Source organism: Phocoena phocoena, chromosome 6 (genome assembly GCF_963924675.1).
Source record: "Phocoena phocoena chromosome 6, mPhoPho1.1, whole genome shotgun sequence".
Lineage (NCBI taxonomy): Eukaryota > Metazoa > Chordata > Mammalia > Artiodactyla > Phocoenidae > Phocoena > Phocoena phocoena.
In genome coordinates, this window is record NC_089224.1 from 34,171,097 (window position 1) to 34,187,954 (window position 16,858).

Here is a 16,858-nt window from a genome sequence, read left to right on the forward strand (position 1 = left end):
TGATTCTTAAAAGTAGATTAAAATTTTTTCTGTGATATTTTTGTACTGTAACTAAACAAACACTACATGTATACAAATAGTTTTAAGATAGTTCAAAGATGTCATAGAAAAGAAATTCTCATTTAACTACATGATTATCAGGGCTAACTCTTATAACCTTTCAGAAAGACTTTTAAGAAGGCCAGAGCAGGTTGTGTACAATCTCCAACAGATTTCCTTGCCAGTATCATGTATATTCAAGCATAAGGTCGAGATTTAACTGTTGAAGACAATGTGACTGTAGCTTATGTACCTAACAGTTATCCTTTCATGATATCAATAATCATTTAGAGTTAAATGCCAGTCATTCAATAGTTAGTAGCAGTTATTCAATATATATTAAATACGAATTCAAGAAGTAAGTTTACTTAAAAAACTAAAAATAGAGCTACCATATGACCCAGCAATCCCACTACTGAGCATATACCCTGAGAAAACCATAATTCAAAAAGAGTCATGTACCACAATGTTCACTGCAGCACTGTTTACAATAGCCAGGACATGGAAGCAACCTAAATATCCATCGACAGATGAATGGATAAAGAAGATGTGGCACACGTATACAGTGGAATATTACTCAGCCATAAAAAGAAACGAAATTGAATTAGTTGTAGTGAGGTGGATGGACCTAAAGTCTGTCATACAGAGTGAAATAAGTCAGAAAGAGAAAAACAAATACCATATGCTAACACATATATATGGAATCTAAAAAAAAAATGGTTCTGATAAACCTAGGGGCAGGACAGGAATAAAGACGCAGATGTAGAGAATGGACTTGAGGACATGGGGAGGGGGAAGGGTAAGCTGGGACAAAGTGAGAGAGTGACATGGACATACATACACTACCATATGTAAAATAGCTAGCTAGTAGGAAGCAGCTGCATAGCACAGGGAGATCAGCTCGATGCTTTGTGACCACCTAGAGGGGTGGGAGGGAGACACAAAAGGGAGGAGATATGGGGATATATGTATACGTATAGCTGATTCAGTTTGTTATACAGCAGAAACTAACATAACATTGTAAAGCAATTAGACTCCAATAAAGAAGTTAAATTAAAAAAAAGTTTACTGCTGAGTGAACAGATAGAATTTACTTATATCCCAGAATATGCTCATTTTAGGAGAGAAAATGAGTTCTTTGCTGGTACTCATGTTTCTGTGGTATATAGTAAGAAGTCTTTGGGAGATTTTAGAAAGACAAGCAAATCCTCATCTTCTGTAGAAGCTTGTGATGGGTTATCTATATAATGCAATATTTTAATAAGTCCATGTTGATCTTCATAAAATCATGTGATTTAATTTGTTTTTAGAACTCACATATGTAATAATATCTATAAACTTAAACATTATTTTGTTTAAAATGCATCCTAATTTATTATTGAAATATATTTAGGATTCACCATATTGTTTTAGCCATTTAGCTTGGATGGAGTTCTGATTTCAGCATCCTCAACCCACAAACACACAAATCTGAAGTGGAAGAAAAGGAAGGGGTCTCTGTGTATCAGAAATATTAGTTAGAAATCCCCACAGGACATTTTCTCCAGTTGACGATTTTTGACTCTCTTCAGCTTTCTTAGTGTATGTTATATAGCAAATATTGGCTGCTTCCCTGTTGGAAACAGTGTGAAAGGAGAAAGGGGAAAATTAAATCAAGGCAAAAGGCAGCCAGCAGGTTGAAGAGGAGTGTATGCCCTTGCATGTAGATTTTAGATGCAACCCGGTGTGCTTCTAGAATCTCTCCTTTCTCACTGTGTTGTGAAGGGAATTGACCCTTTTCAGCTTGGCAGTCAGATATACCAGCTTGTCTCCTTCCTGACCCTGTGCCCAGCAAGGCTCATCTGCTCCCTCCTCACCACTGTCTTCTTTACCCTCCGTGAGGCCGAGTCCTTAGCCTGCCTCAGATCCAGTACAAAGCTCCACCTTCTCCACTCCACCCTGCACTGTGTCCGCCTTCCCTAGGCTCCGGCCTCATTCATTCATAATGCAGGATCTGTTGCTGGTCAGATCTCTGGGTGCTGCAAGGGATGTGGAAACTGACAGGGTAACTGGGAAGATAAAACATCCACAAAAAACTCAGTACATAGAGCTTCAGATGAAATGTGGCATGGGAAGGATTTCTTGTGGTTGAATCATTCAGAGCAGGCTTCATGGAAGAGGCAACTTTTGAGAGAGCCTTGACTGATGTGCAGAGTTTGATTTCTAGATAGGAGTTACAGAAAGTTTTGGTTTTGATCAGAGAGTAAGATTAAAATATTCTTTGACTAGGGAGAAATAAAGCTGTTTCCCAACTCTTTTCAGTCTCGAAAATTGAAAAAAAAGTTAAGGAATGGTATAATTTGAAATCAACCAAGATAACGTATTTGTCTCCTTTTTTGAAAATTTATGTATTGTGTGTTGGGCACTGTGCAAAATATTTGAGAACAGTGAGCACCTAAGAGTGTTTAGAAGATCGGACGTTTGAAGGAAATGAGATAGGAAAGTAGAGTGGCTGTAAAATTGGTTCTCCAAACCAGAATTTTCCTATGAATAAAATGAGAACTAATATACTTTAAATTATCTAATATTATTGAAATATTATTTTGTCTGAAAAATTGCTTTTATTATATATGTGGTCCTATAAAACAGTTCTATATAAAATCTTTTTAATAAATAAAAAATAGTTATTTCTAAAATATATAAAAATTTTTAGGCATATTAGGGCAAAGAAAATCTTTTAATAAATATGTGAACATTTAAAAATTGCAAAGCAGAGTAGTTTTGGAAAATATTTAAGTATTTTAATCTGTTGCTTATTCATCTATCTCTGATACTTTTTTGAAGAATATATATTTTTTCCAATGTGGTCTTATTATGCTTTTTTCTTCCATACAATTGCTTGTAATCTTCTTTGGAGTTACATTTTATGATTATTAAATTTGAAATTGTTGACATCAGCAATTGACTTTTCTCTGTGGGTCATGTTTTTAATTAAGAAAATTATTCTGTGTACAAGGGCTGAAGAGCACTTCAAGAGCAAATTCTGTGATAAGCTTAGAGCAGATTCTACTAAACAGGATATTCTCAATTTTTTTTTTCGTACGGACATGTATGAATATCGACTTTTGTAAATAGTTCAGCCCTTGATTGTCACAAGTTCTGTTTTTGCCTCCCTTCAAAGTACTTTCTTTGACAAATACTTTGACAAGTTTCTTAGCTTTTATAAGACAAGACTTGTCAAATAAATTGTCTCCATTTATGACTCTTTTGAATGTTTTCCCATACTTAGATGCTTCAAAATTGTAGGCCTTTTCAACTTCGTTTTATTTTGGTACAGAATATAAATTTAAAAGATGTAGATGCTGATGCGTCTTCAGGAGATTTGTGTCTTCTGGTTCATGTGGTTAATGATATCACTCTGATTCACTCTAGTGGAGGATAAATGCTGACAAACTTTTTCTTAATAAGCCTATTTTTAAAGAATGTTGTCAGGTTTACAGAAAAATTGTGAAGATGGTACAGAGAGTTCCTGTATAACCTGCACCCACTTTCCCTCATTTATGACATTTTGCATTGGTGTAGTAATTTGTTAAAATTAATGAAATGATATTGATACATTATTAGTAATTAAATTCTATACTTTATTCAGATTTCCTCAGTTTTTCCCTAATACCCTTTTTTTGGTTCCATCATTCCACCAGGACACCACATTATACTTAGTTGTCATGCCTCCTGAGGCTCCTCTTGGCTGTGACAGTTAAATATTTCAAGCAAGTTACACGGTTATCACCATCATTCTTGAGGAAAGGAAATTTGGTACTGAACTTTTTATTAAGCATGCATCTTGGTTAGTCTTGTGGGGTCATTGCTGCTAAAAGGATTTACTGCAAAATGTAAAAGCATTACCATCCAGTAAAATAACTGGTTATACATTTAAACCACACTAAAAATGGTTAAATCACAGTAGCGAAAACATTCTAGTTACTTTCTGTTGCTCTGTGGCAGGACTCTCCAACTTGTGTTTTTGGTACCTATTTCCTGTACACTGTGCCTGTAATTTCCTAATTTCCCATTGATGTGGCCAGATGGCTGCCCGGCAGCACTGTGCATCTATCTGCGGGTAGCGGCACAACTGGCTGGTTTTCCAGGTGGCCCGCAGGTCAGACCCCTCCATCTTTCTCCATCACCATCGAGACCCGTAGGAGTTATCTGTCTCCAGCTTCTCTTGTCCAAGCTTAATTTGCTTTATCAGTGAGTATTCCTGTTTCCTGCTCCTGAAAAGAAAGTCTTAGTTACATTGTGTCTAGAGAGAGTCAGGAAAGGAGAGATGGGTTTATCACTGCTTGTCTTCTGATTTAGCAGCACATTAGTGAGAAGTCTTTTCACTCCACAAATGTATCACGCTACCAGGTGAACGCTGAAGGTAAAAAGCACACATCCACTAACTCACCCTGGCTTATTTTAATGCAGCTGTTAATAACTTTAATGCTTAAGAAAACCTTTAATGTATAGTTAGTACACAGTTTAATAACAGTTACTACCTGTTAATGCAACTTTTTGATTACAGAAAAGGGGAAATTCTGGATAAATGCTAAAGGACAGCAGGCTTAAATTGGAATTATTCCTGGCAAACCTGGGAAGGTGACAGATGTCGTCTAAAGGGAAAATTTAGCATAGAAACTGATATGGCACTCTTTATTTTCTCCCCAACCCCTATCTTTCCTGCCCAAATAAAACTTTTCAGTGAAAAATAACTATAATACACATAGTTGCACTAACATTACTAGATTAAATGCCTACATTTAACTTGACTCAAGGTAAATGGATAGAAATATTGGGAGAGTGAATGTGCATTATAAGGTAAGAAAGACACATATTCCCACATATACCTGCCCACTGTCTACAATATAAGCACATTGATAATGTGATGCCCATAAATGAAAAAATTTGATATGGACCTAGGGACAGGGTGAGAGCAAAGGCCTGTGTTCCTGGGTGCAGAAGGGTTAGGTCTGCATTGCCCCAGCCCCATTTCTGTGCTCAGGGCCTTATGCTAATAGACTGTATAACAGGGATCAAAGTCAGGACCATTTGGCCCTCTGCCTGTTTGTGTAAATAGTTTTAGTGGAGCACAACCAAGCTCATTTGTTGATTGTTGTCTATGGCTGCTTTCATGCTACCATGGCAGAGTTAAGTAGTTGCAACAGAGATGGTAAGTATTTTATATCTGGTGCTTTAAAGAAAAGGTTTACTGACCCCTGGACTATATAAGCTTTGCAGACTGACCTCGAGCGTGACCCAACTCTCACTTTTCAGTTTCCCCTGCCCTGGCCCCATAAGACAACATTTCAGTCCAAGGGGCTTCCACGCCACATGGCTTTCTTCCTTTCAGCCCTTTTCCAATACACAACATAGAAGCAGACAGGAGATAACCACCTACTTCTCTCTATCTCATTGGGGTAGAGGAGTCGAGAGGAAGCGTGACAATGGCTAATGTTTATCAATTACCTACAGCATTCCTTGCACTGTTGTCTGTGCTCCAGTTGGGTTAATCCTCACATTTCATGGTAGGTTCAAGTACTATACCCACTTTATAACTGAGGAAACTGGAGCTCAAGAGGTTAAGTGTTTCTCACAAGGCCCAGGATGTGCTGAGGAAGCATGTGAATTTAGCCAGGCCATTACACTTACCCCGTGCACTCCTCCTTCCTGGCTTCAGGAGCCCTCAGCTGTTTCGAGTGTGCCATCCTTAAACCTTCAGCACAGTACCTCTTGCTGGCTCTGCCTTCCTCCCTCCACTGGCAAACTCCCAGTAACTAAATTTCAGTGATTTTAAATAGGAAGCAATTTGCAATTTGAAATGTTTCTAGACTTTGCATACATCTAGTTAACATGCTCACCTTCCAGGAAGTTTCCATTTTAAAACCTTTTGGGAAATGTTTCCCAAATAAGTACTTAGGCAAGTAAAATATTTTCTCAGGGTGACGTGAATCCAGGAGGAATTTTACCCGCGGGAGATGTCTTCGGGCTGGGGGTCCTGGAGTAGGCAGCAGTGGTTGGTTACCTGAACTAGATCATCCTCTGACTCCGCAGCAGCAAAACAGCTGAGAAAAGCCCAGGCCACTGGATTGGCTGTGTTTCCAGTCTGTGGGGTAGTGGGACCAGGTTGAATAAACCATTGTTTGTTTTTTCTAGAAGGGAGAGCCAGATCACCATTCTGTAACTGAGTTAATGAAGAGCAAAGCCTGTTGTGAGAAACAGGCGGCCAGCGTGAGGCTGTTAGTGCGCAGAGGTACATCCTGTCTGGAAAGCAAGGCTTGAACCTCCAAAAGAGAACTGATGCTGCCCTGTTCTAGCAGCACAGCTGGATTTTGGCTGTTGGAATTTATTTTCCAGTCAGTTGGGGTTTATTCTGAAAGTATGTGTACTATGTAATGAGAGTACATTTTGAAATCATTCATTTTCCCTTAACTTGTAAGGGGGAAAGAGGCTAAGCCTTTCCCCCTCAACTGACTAAATGACAGTATGGTTTGTTCAGGGCAGCTAAAAAGATCAGTTGGTGTCACTGAATAGGAATATACTCATTATCCTTATTCCCAAAGAGAAATAAACTATCAGATTTTAAAAAGACTTTATTTTTTTAGAGCAGTTTTAAGTTCACAGCAAAATTAAGACGAAGGTACACAGATTTCCTATACACCCCCTGCTCCCACACATGCACGGCCTCCCCACTATCAACAACTCCCACCAGAGTGGTACATTTGTTCAAATTGATGAACCTACATTTTCACATCATTATCACCCCAATTCCTTACTTTACGTTAGGGTTCACTCTTGCTGTTGTATATTCTGTGGATTTGGACAAACGTACACTGATATGTAGCCATCATTATAGTATCATGCGAAGTATTTCACTGCCTTAAAAATCCTCTGTGCTCCGCCTATTCATCCCTCCCCTCCAACCACCAGCAACCAATGATATTTTTACTATCTCCAAGTGTTTCCTTTTCCAGAATGTCATCTAGTTGGAATCATAAAGTATGTACTCTTTTCAGATTGGCTTCTTTTTCTTAGTAATATGCATTTAAAGTTCCTCCATGCCTTTTCATGGCTTGATAGCGTATTTCTTTCTAGTGCTGAAAAATACTCCATTGTCTAGATGCTGAATAATATTCCATTGTCTGGATGTACCACAGTTTATTAAAATCCATTCACCTACTAAGGGACATCTTGGTCACTTCCAAGTTTTGGCAATTATGAATAAATCTGCTATAAACATCTGTGTGGACATAAGTTTTCATCTCCCTTGGGCAAATACCAAGGAACACAATTTCTGGATCATATGGTAAAAGAATGCTTAGTTTTATTAAAATTTGCCAAACTGTCTTCAAAGTGGCTGTACTATTTTGCATGCCCAGTAGCACTGAATGAGAGTTCCTGTTGCTCCACATCCTCAATAGCATTTAGTGTTGTCAATGATCTGGATTTTTGCCATTGTAATAGGCGTGTAGTGATAGTTTGTTGCTGTTTTAATTTGTATTTCCCTGATGACATATGATGTAGACTATATATTTTCATTAATTTTTATTGGAATATAGTTGCTTTTTTATTAACTTTTATAGAGTATCCTTTTTATGCTTACTTGCCACCTGTATATCTTCTTTGGTGAGGTGTCAGTTAAGGTCTTTGACCAATTTTGTAATCAGGTTGTTTTTCTTACCGTTAAGTTTTAAGAGTTCTTTTTATATTTTGGATAACAGTCCTTTATCAGATGTGTCTTTTGCAAATATTTTCTCCCAGCCTATGGCTTCTCCTCTCATTCTCTTGACATTGTCTTTTGCAGAGCAGTTTTTAATTTTAATGAAGACTAGGTTATCAATTATGTCTTTCATGGATCATGCCTTTGGTGTTGTATCTAATATGGCATCGCCCTATCTGAGGCCATCTAGGTTTTCTCCTAGGCTTATCTTCTAGGAGTATAATAACTTTGCATTTTACATCCATATCTGTGATCCACTTTGAGTTAGTTTTTATGAAGGGTGTAAGATCTGTGTCTAGGTTCATTATTTTGCCATGTGGATGTCCAGTTGTACCAGCACCATTTGTTGAAAGACTGTCTTTGCTTCATTGTGTTGTCCTTGGTCCTTTGTCAATGACTATATTTATGTAGGTCTATTTCTGGGCTCTCTGTTTCATTGATCTGTCTATATGATAAGATTTTAGAATTTTACACATTCTATAATAAAGGAAAGTAGAAGCTAGTGAAAACTCCTGAAGTCCCACATTTCTGGATTAAATTACAGTAGACTTAGATTTACCTTCCTATCTGCAAACCTGTTTCAAAATCCTTCGCTTAATTTCTGCTGCAGCCAAAACTTTGAGAAGTTGAGAATGGTTAAGATGTACACTTGATCATGTGGTCTCTTCCTTCAAACCTTCCAGCACCTTACCACCCTCTCAGAATAATTGCCCCTCTCCCATGTCTTTACCGTGCTTTCAGGCTCTGTGCAGTCATCTGGCTCTTGCTAACTTCTCCCCCAATCTGATGCTGCTGGTCCCTCCCCCACTCTAAGCTCCTCAGCCTCACCAGCTTCTTCCATTTACAGGAACTGCTGCTGGCCCCTCCCCTGCCCTCAAACCCCTCAACCTATGATTGGTTATTGGTTCCTGGAACAGGCCACCCCCACCCCACTTCTGCCTAGTTGGCATCTACTCATCTTTCAGGTCATCGTACTGCAAGGCTTGGTCATGTTCACCTGCTCTATGCTGTCAGAGCATCTTGTACTTAATCTTCAAGGTGAGCCCAATGAGGGAAGGTACTCGGTATGTTTCTTAGCATTTTATTTCCAGGATCTAACATAGTGCCCTTTGGATTGCCTGGATATTTAATTTCCCATGCTCAGATGTTAGGGTCATAGTGTCAGTTTTCTTCCAGCCGTCCCTAGTGTAGGATGATGTAGACATTGAATACTATTTGCTTTTGTCCACAGAGAACCATTTAGGGTTTTAGATCTATGTAACTTACAGTTTGAAAAAATTGGTTAGCTCTCTATTTCAGTGCTTAAAGCAGCAAGACTTTGAATCTAAGGTCCAATTTTCCTACCAACCTTACTGGGTCACCGTGTTCTTTAGCCTGGAATGATGTTGTCTGCACTTGACTATTTCCCAGAGCTGTCCTGAGACCAGAGGTGTCCAGGCATTCTAAATACTGGCCTTACTACATTACAAATACATAACCATAGATAAATATGTGCTCTTCTAAGTAAAATGTAAATCCTGTGGAAGTGTGTGACATTTAAATTTTTTACCAATCTTAATTATACCTATTTTTTTCCTCCTAAATTCAGGTAATTTATCTCTCAGCTTCAGTGGGAATATTTGCAATTTACAATGCTTATTTCCCAGGGATCGTTTAAAATTTTTAAGTTGTGAATCTTTCATCAGCAGTTTGCCATTATCACTGTCTTTCAAACAAATCGTCTTGTAATTTATTGAACAAAATGATGAAAAGGCTCAGATCTAAAACCAGTTGGTAATCCAGGGTGTGTCTTTCTCATTTCATTTGATCTCTTTCCTTAAGATATAAATTAGATTATTTTTAGTGTGAGTGGCTCTCTCCGAACAGAAGCAGAGACTGTTTTTCATCTTGACTAACGTGCATGACCTGACCCTTAATCTTTACCCAGTATTTGTCTGGTACACCTGTAAACAGGTTTGCATGGTATTTGTGAATCCAAGCATAGTTGTCTTATATGAGGCCCTGGACTTAAGTCTTGTCACTACTGGGCACCCTTTTCCGCACCCAGAGGCACCACCCTGGGTGAGGGTCAGGAGTAAACAGAGCTGTGTGTGCAGCATTGTGTGGTCTGCTTGTTTAACGTTTGACGTCAGGAGCAAGGACACTGGGAGAGACTGGTGACTCCTGTAATCTCGGGAGCAGAACAAAAAGACTGTCTTGGTACCAGGTAATGGCACCCAGTCTGTTGAGCTGAAGAATCCATAGGTGTTGAGCTGCCTGTACAGGGCACAGCATTTAAATCTTACATAGAGGGACCACGTATTATCTTGTTAAGGTAAAGTAGTTTTTGTTTTTGTTTTGTTTTTTGCATCACGTGTGAAAATCGCCATGTGCACTGCATTGCAGTCTCTAGGCATAATCCAGATGCTTCTCTAGTTTCACAGATAAGGACCGAATGAACCAAGCAGACAAAAGGAGGGGGAGAAGGGAGTGTGCCTCACTGTGTACAGTAGTGCTTTCCCCAGATAGCTTTAGGTAAATAAGAATTGATCAGATTATCTCATCTTAATCTTAGTTGTGCCTTCATTCGTTAAAGGAGTCCCTTTGTAATGTAGATGGTGCTTGTAGCAATAATACCTATCCTCTAAAATAATTTTCAAAAAATCTTGGTACATCAATGTTTTTGAAATGGAGACATGCCCTTGGGACCCCTGAAAAGCAGATTAGCACTTACTTTTGGTATGAAGAGCTAGTTCCTCTGGAGCCAGATGGGCTGAATTGGAATCCTAGCTCTGGTACCAGAATGATACTTACCTCTCTTGACCTCAGTTTCCTCTGTGGTAAATAGGATACTAGTGATAACTTCTTCATAAGGCTGTTGTCAGGATTAAGTGAATAGTACATTTAAAAGCTGAGATCACTGCTGGGACTGCCTATGTAAGGTGCTTAATAAATGTCTGCTTCACTATATGAATGCTTCAGAATAGGCTTTTATTCCCTTGAAAGAGAATGGATGGTGGCAGTAAAGACTCACCCTGGTCATAGAAGTTTTAATATTTATTTAATATGACTCTATCAAGGAAGGAGTTAAGAAAGTAATTTAATCTGGAAGGTGATGATTAAAAAAACGAGTTAGGAAAGTATGACGCCAACTTTTTAAGTGCAAGTTGAGTTTTACAAAGAACTTCCAAGCCTTAGGCTCTACAAAATACAAACATTTCTTTCTCTCATATCGGGAAGATTGATGTGGTCAGGCATCCTTCCCAAGCAGTTTCCCTCCGTGTGGTGATCCAAACATATTTCATCACATGGTTTCACCATATTGGAGTTTTTCACTTTGGCCATGAGGATGAGGAAATGAGGAGGGAGGCAGAGAAGGAGAGGGCAGGGGGGAGAGGGGAGAAACAGAGAGAGAGAGAAATAGATATGAGAGAGGGATAATGAGAATGCATAAGAGCTGAGGATCTTACAAAGGATTTTAGGGGCCAAACATGGAAGTGGCAAACACATCATTTCTGCTCCCCTTCCATTGGCCACAACTAGTCACATGGCTCCAACCTGCCTGCCCAGGGTTCTGAGGAGTCAGTTCTCCCCTGTGTGCCCTATAAAAAGAAGCAGCATAGATGAGTATCCAGCTAGTCTCTGACACAGCAGTTAACCATGTAATTTATTTCCTGCTAGTGGCAGACATTTTCTATAATTAATCTGTTTGTACACTTCACTGTAAACTATTCCTGAAATTCTGTGTAATACCGGGACCAGCAAAGGACTCAAGAGAAGTTACAATCGTTATGTTCTTATTTTAGAAATTTTCAGAAATTCAGGGAATTTTCGGAGACATCTACTTCTGAACATTTTATTGCTGTGCAGTTAGCCAAGAAACAAGGACTCTTGGTGACAGTATCTTAATGGCAATCCTTGACAGGCAGGTCCCTATTAACGAGAAAATTTGTATGCTTTGTAAACCGCTGATGGTCAGTAAAAGACAAAAGGCAAGGAAGTTAATGATCCTGTTGTACATTGAAATTACATGGGATAATGTAAGAGTAGAAATTTTTTTTTTTTTGCTGCTCCTTAATAAATATGGCTCACTACTGTAGCCAATATTTGTACTCAGCTCTGACAGGAAGGATGATGGCAACCTTCTGTGTCTTATATCACCAAATAAAGTGACTTATTCCTGCAGGTTTATTAATAATATTTCAGTTGAGCAGTTCTTTTCAATCATAATTGGCCTCTGCACACATCAAGCAGTTTATTTTTTATTCTTATTTATTTATTCTTTTGCGGTACACGGGCCTCTCACCGTTGTGGCCTCTCCCGTTGCGGAGCACAGGCTCCGGACGCGCAGGCTCAGCGGCCCTGGCTCACGGGCCCAGCCACTCTGCGGCATGTGGGATCTTCCCGGACCGGGGCACGAACCCGTGTCCCCTGCATCGGCAGGCGGACTCTCAACCACTGCGCCACCAGGGAAGCCCCGAGCAGTTCATTTCTAAGAGAAAAGCTGGGAGAGTTTATAGCCACGTGGACACACCTCAGGGCCATGCCTAAATAAGCTTTGGGTTAATATATACCTTACATTTTGAAGTGTTTCCTAGTTCTGTGTAATGATTTTGAATCCCATTTCTTCTGCCAAGGTTCAGATGTTTACCACCGCAATATAATGTAATGGTTGACCGTGTGGTCTGCAGTATCAGACTGAGTTTGAATCCCAATTCTGCCACTCAGTCACTATGTGACCTTGGAAATTTTCACTGTTTGCTATGGTTGCCTAGGTATTTCTGATAACAAATATCAGACTGGGTGGCTTAAACAACAGAGATTTATTTTCTCACAATTCTGGAGACTGGAAGTTTGAGATCAAGGTATTGGCAGGGTTGGAGGTGAGAGCCTCTCTTCCTGGCTTGTCAATGACGGTCTGACTGTGTCTTCACGTGGCCTTATCTCTGTATCACTCAGAACATTGGCTCCCAAACTTGAGTCAAGGACACCACTAGCCTCACTGACTCACTCCTTTATCCCCTAGCAGAAGAGCTGCCCAGTCTTACCAGGTTTTCTTTTGAAATGACTCTGAAATATTTGTCTTTTACAAATGTTAATAATAACAAGTATGAGGATTCTCACATATAAATATAATATATATGAAATTTTTAACTGACTATAAAACAATAGGTATATGTACTTTTATGATCATAAAGTCTGAAGTATGTCTTATAGGGATTGGTGGAACGTATTATTAAGTAATTAGTTTGCTACCTAACTTTTTTTCTGTAAATCTATTTAACTTTCTATGAAAGAAAAAATAACCAGCAGTGACAGAAAAATCCTTCCCTATCAATCCTTCCCTGTGCATGTCCACTGCCCTCACTGGCCTCCATCTTCTAATATTAAATCATCACACTGTACACCTTAAAAAATCACGCTGTACAACCTAAATATGTACAATATTTATTTGTCAGTCATATCTCAATAAAGCTGGGGAAAAAAGTGAATTTGCTTTTCCACTGTTAAAAATATAATAATAATATGAAGAATAGTGCAGTAGCATCTCTGACTGCTGTCTTCCCTCCGTTCTGGTCATTCTGTTGTTACATTTTTCTTCCTTGGTTCTTATGTGTCTCTTTCCTAAAAAATATTCTGAAATTTTGACTTTTTTTACTCGGTTTTATTTAATTTTTAATCTAATTCTTTTGGCAGAAAAGAGCAAGTTAGTACCTTGTATCAAAACATCAACCTCGTGGAGCCAAGACTGATTCAGCCATATGAACATGTTATAAAGAACTTCATCCGTGAGATCAAACTTCAAAGCACAGAAATGGAAAACCTGGCCGTTGCAGTGAAGAGGTATTGTAGTCTTTCCTGTCTACGTGGCAGAAGGGGTCCTTTAACTGGCTTTCTGACCAAGTGGCACAAAGACGGAACTGCATTATCATATGGTATGGGGGGACGACCCGAACCTGGGGAATCTGGAGCTTTCTAAACTAAGCCAGCATGAGGGAAGCTGAGTCAGACAGTACTTTGTAGGGTCAGCCAGCAATCCATCAGCAGGTCCCCATGATCCTATCATATAAACCCTTCAAGGCCTGTGATGCCATATAGAACAGTTCAAAGAGATTCGTTATCTTATATCCAGCCACTTGAAACATACAGGATACTTTTCATCCAGAGGGGCAGGCAGACTCCATTTGAAGCCTGGCCTTGTCACTGACAGAAGAGTGACTTTGGGCGGGTTACTTAATCTTCCTGAGTCTCAGCTTCTGCATCTGCAAAACCAGGCTGTAAATATTCACATCCTCGGGGTGTGGAGACCTCATAGTGAGGCTTGGGTGAAGCACTTGGCACTGGGCCTACCACATGGTGGGTACTCAGCAGTGTTTCTTTCCTTGTCTCTAACCCTCTTCACCAGCTTGACCTGAAAGCCTAAAAACTGTTGAACCCTTATTCTCATACAGTTTATATGAGCCACAGCTGGCTTACATAGGATATCTTATTGGTTTTAACAGCAACCCAGTGCCAAAAAAGAATTTATATGTGTTGCAATCCAAACATCAGCCTCTTTGTTCCCTGGAAGACCACACTCCTTTGGCATACATTGGGAGAGAGGGCATGTTGTTTGTCACAATTCCCGGGTGTTCTGCCCCACAGATGCTTCTCACCTCCATGTGCTCTGCCGCCAGCAGCTCCCAGTGTGCTGTGCACCGCACTGGTCTCTGCCCAGAACTTGTAAACGGCCCCTTTCATAGGATGCCCCCCATTTGCATGGGGGCAGGTGAAGGCTGTTCCTCTCTCTTTATTCTTTCCCTCCACCTGATGATAAAACTATCTAGCTGACCCTGTGAAGTAACTGAAATATAGAAGAGAAAATGTTTTAAAACACTGATGCTAAATAGGACTGTTTTTATAGTCCTAGAATCATACAAGAGTTGAACTATCCACAGGGATTTTTTTTTGCGGTACGCGGGCCTCTCACTGTTGTGGCCTCTCCCGTTGTGGAGCACAGGCTCCGTACGCGCAGGCTCAGCGGCCATGGCTCACGGGCCCAGCCGCTCCGCGGCATGTGAGATCTTCCCGGACCGGGGCACGAACCCGTGTCCCCTGCATAGGCAGGTGGACTCTCAACCACTGCGCCACCAGGGAAGTCCACACAGGGGGTTTTTAAGTGAACATTTTCAGTTCCTGACTCCAATCTTTTCCCGCAAGTTTGCCTGCTAGAGGCTTTCAGTGAGATCATAGGGCGGTCCTCAGACCATCAGTTTCTGTAGAGCATTCTGGGGTGTGGATCAGAGCCCCAGATTTGGCCTCCTTTGAGGGGTGACTAGCAGACACACATACTGAGTTTTTAAAGAGTCCAGTGAATATCTGTGAAAACACACTAACTCCCCTGTACACACACAGATGGATATACACAGACCCCCACAAAGATACATGGGACACACACACATTCATTCACACATAACCTCTAAGTATAGTCCTGTGTAAACCCATAAGGGAAAGAAGAATGGCATTCTCTTCCCTCTGCTCTCATTCCCAGCCGGGCCGCTCTCTGCTGTGCACGGAGTGCGTCACGTGATGTGGAGCTGATGGTGCTTCTCTCCTCCCAGCTTCTGTGCTCTGTGGGTGGGATCCGAAGTTGGGCTCTGTCCTAAGCCCAAGGCCTCCTAAAGGCCGCTCTCTGAGCTGGCAGAGACCTTGCCGAGGTGTTTAACTGACTACTGTAAATATTCCCTTACATCCTTAACTAAGGACCATGCGTCCCCACCTCTGTTTTTGGTTAGGGGAGGGCCTCAGTCTTTTCGCTCAGCACTTGCACCTGAAGAAGGGGTTCCCAGTGTCCTGGTAGGAGCCCTGGACTAAGGTTAAAGTGGACATTCCCAACATGGTAGATGCTTTACTGGGAATTGGGAATTGCTGGGGCAAACAGTGTGTCATTATAGACTACCCTGATTTACTCCCCCTCCCCCAAAAAATAAGAAAGAAAGAAAAAAGAGTTGTTCAGAAGTGAAAAAGGCAGAAGGAACACATTGGGGAGGTGTCCCAGATGCCCAGATGTTTGGGACTGGATGTCTAGAGGGAATGGCTGGAAAAAAATAGTCATAACAAAGGGAGAAATGGATGTGTGGCTTAGCTATTCCCAGTCCCAGAGTTGACCAAAAAACCCTGAAAGTTGCTGTGGAGATACATAATGCCTAGATTTCAAACATCAAGTGTTTGTAAACAAACCAGAACTAGCTGACTGTCCAAACTTGGTTAACATAACCTCGGGCAGGCTGTAAGGTGAAGAGGAAGTTAACAGGAGCAGAAAATAGTGATAAGTCACTCCGAATTTTACTTCCGGGTCTTCCCTCCACCCATCAATGCTTGTTTGGAAGCTCATGTAGAAATTAAATTAATGCATGAACAAATTGTGTTGGGAGGGAGTAAATAAGTTGAAAGCAGGTAGGATGGTATAGCAGAAGCTATCAGACTGGAAGACAGAGAGGCCTTCTACTGAGGTCCTGTTTCTACTTTTATTAACACCATGTCATTGGGCCAAGTACATTGACTCTAAATCTCATGGTGGCTGCTTTCAGGTCATTTCCAATCTAGTTGAGTAGGCAAGACACACACATGTGAAAATTTAGATAATTGGACACAGAGCTGAGAGAGAACAAAAAATAAATTTTTTAGGGCTTAATCTGAAGCTTCAATCATTGTAAAGTGACAGGTGTCTCCATACTAGACAACTGCTAAATAAAACTATCTGGGTATCTTCTCAACGAAATTTTCTCATTTCTAACTTTTTGGCAGATCAGTATTCTCTGCCTCCAGAGAAATATGATTTATTGATTGTATTAATACAAGAAACAGGAATTTTCTAAAGGGCAACTATATCTACATTCTAGAACTTTAGGGAACCAATCAGAAATAATTTTTGAGATCTCTTCTTTTTTTCCCTTCTAACTATAGCATTTAGCATTGTGTTTTTCATATGATAAAATTTCAAAATTTTATCTAACCATCTCTTTGCCTTGGAGTTCTTTTCTTGTCTGGGATTGTAGCTCAGTCATCGCAGCAAAAAAGGTTTTCAGAATTTATTGAGAGCCTCCCAGCAATTCGGTATCT

At 40.2% G+C, this 16,858-nt stretch overlaps 1 protein-coding gene across 1 annotated transcript in view; it reads left to right on the top strand.

Moving 5' to 3' along the window:
• RASEF (RAS and EF-hand domain containing) overlaps nucleotides 1–16,858 on the top strand; it is a 70,313-nt gene that overhangs the window by 16,106 nt on the left and 37,349 nt on the right. The window contains exon 2 of the mRNA XM_065879406.1: nucleotides 13,454–13,600. Coding sequence (XP_065735478.1) covers nucleotides 13,454–13,600 — 147 coding nt within the window. The remainder of the gene's footprint in view (nucleotides 1–13,453; nucleotides 13,601–16,858) is intronic.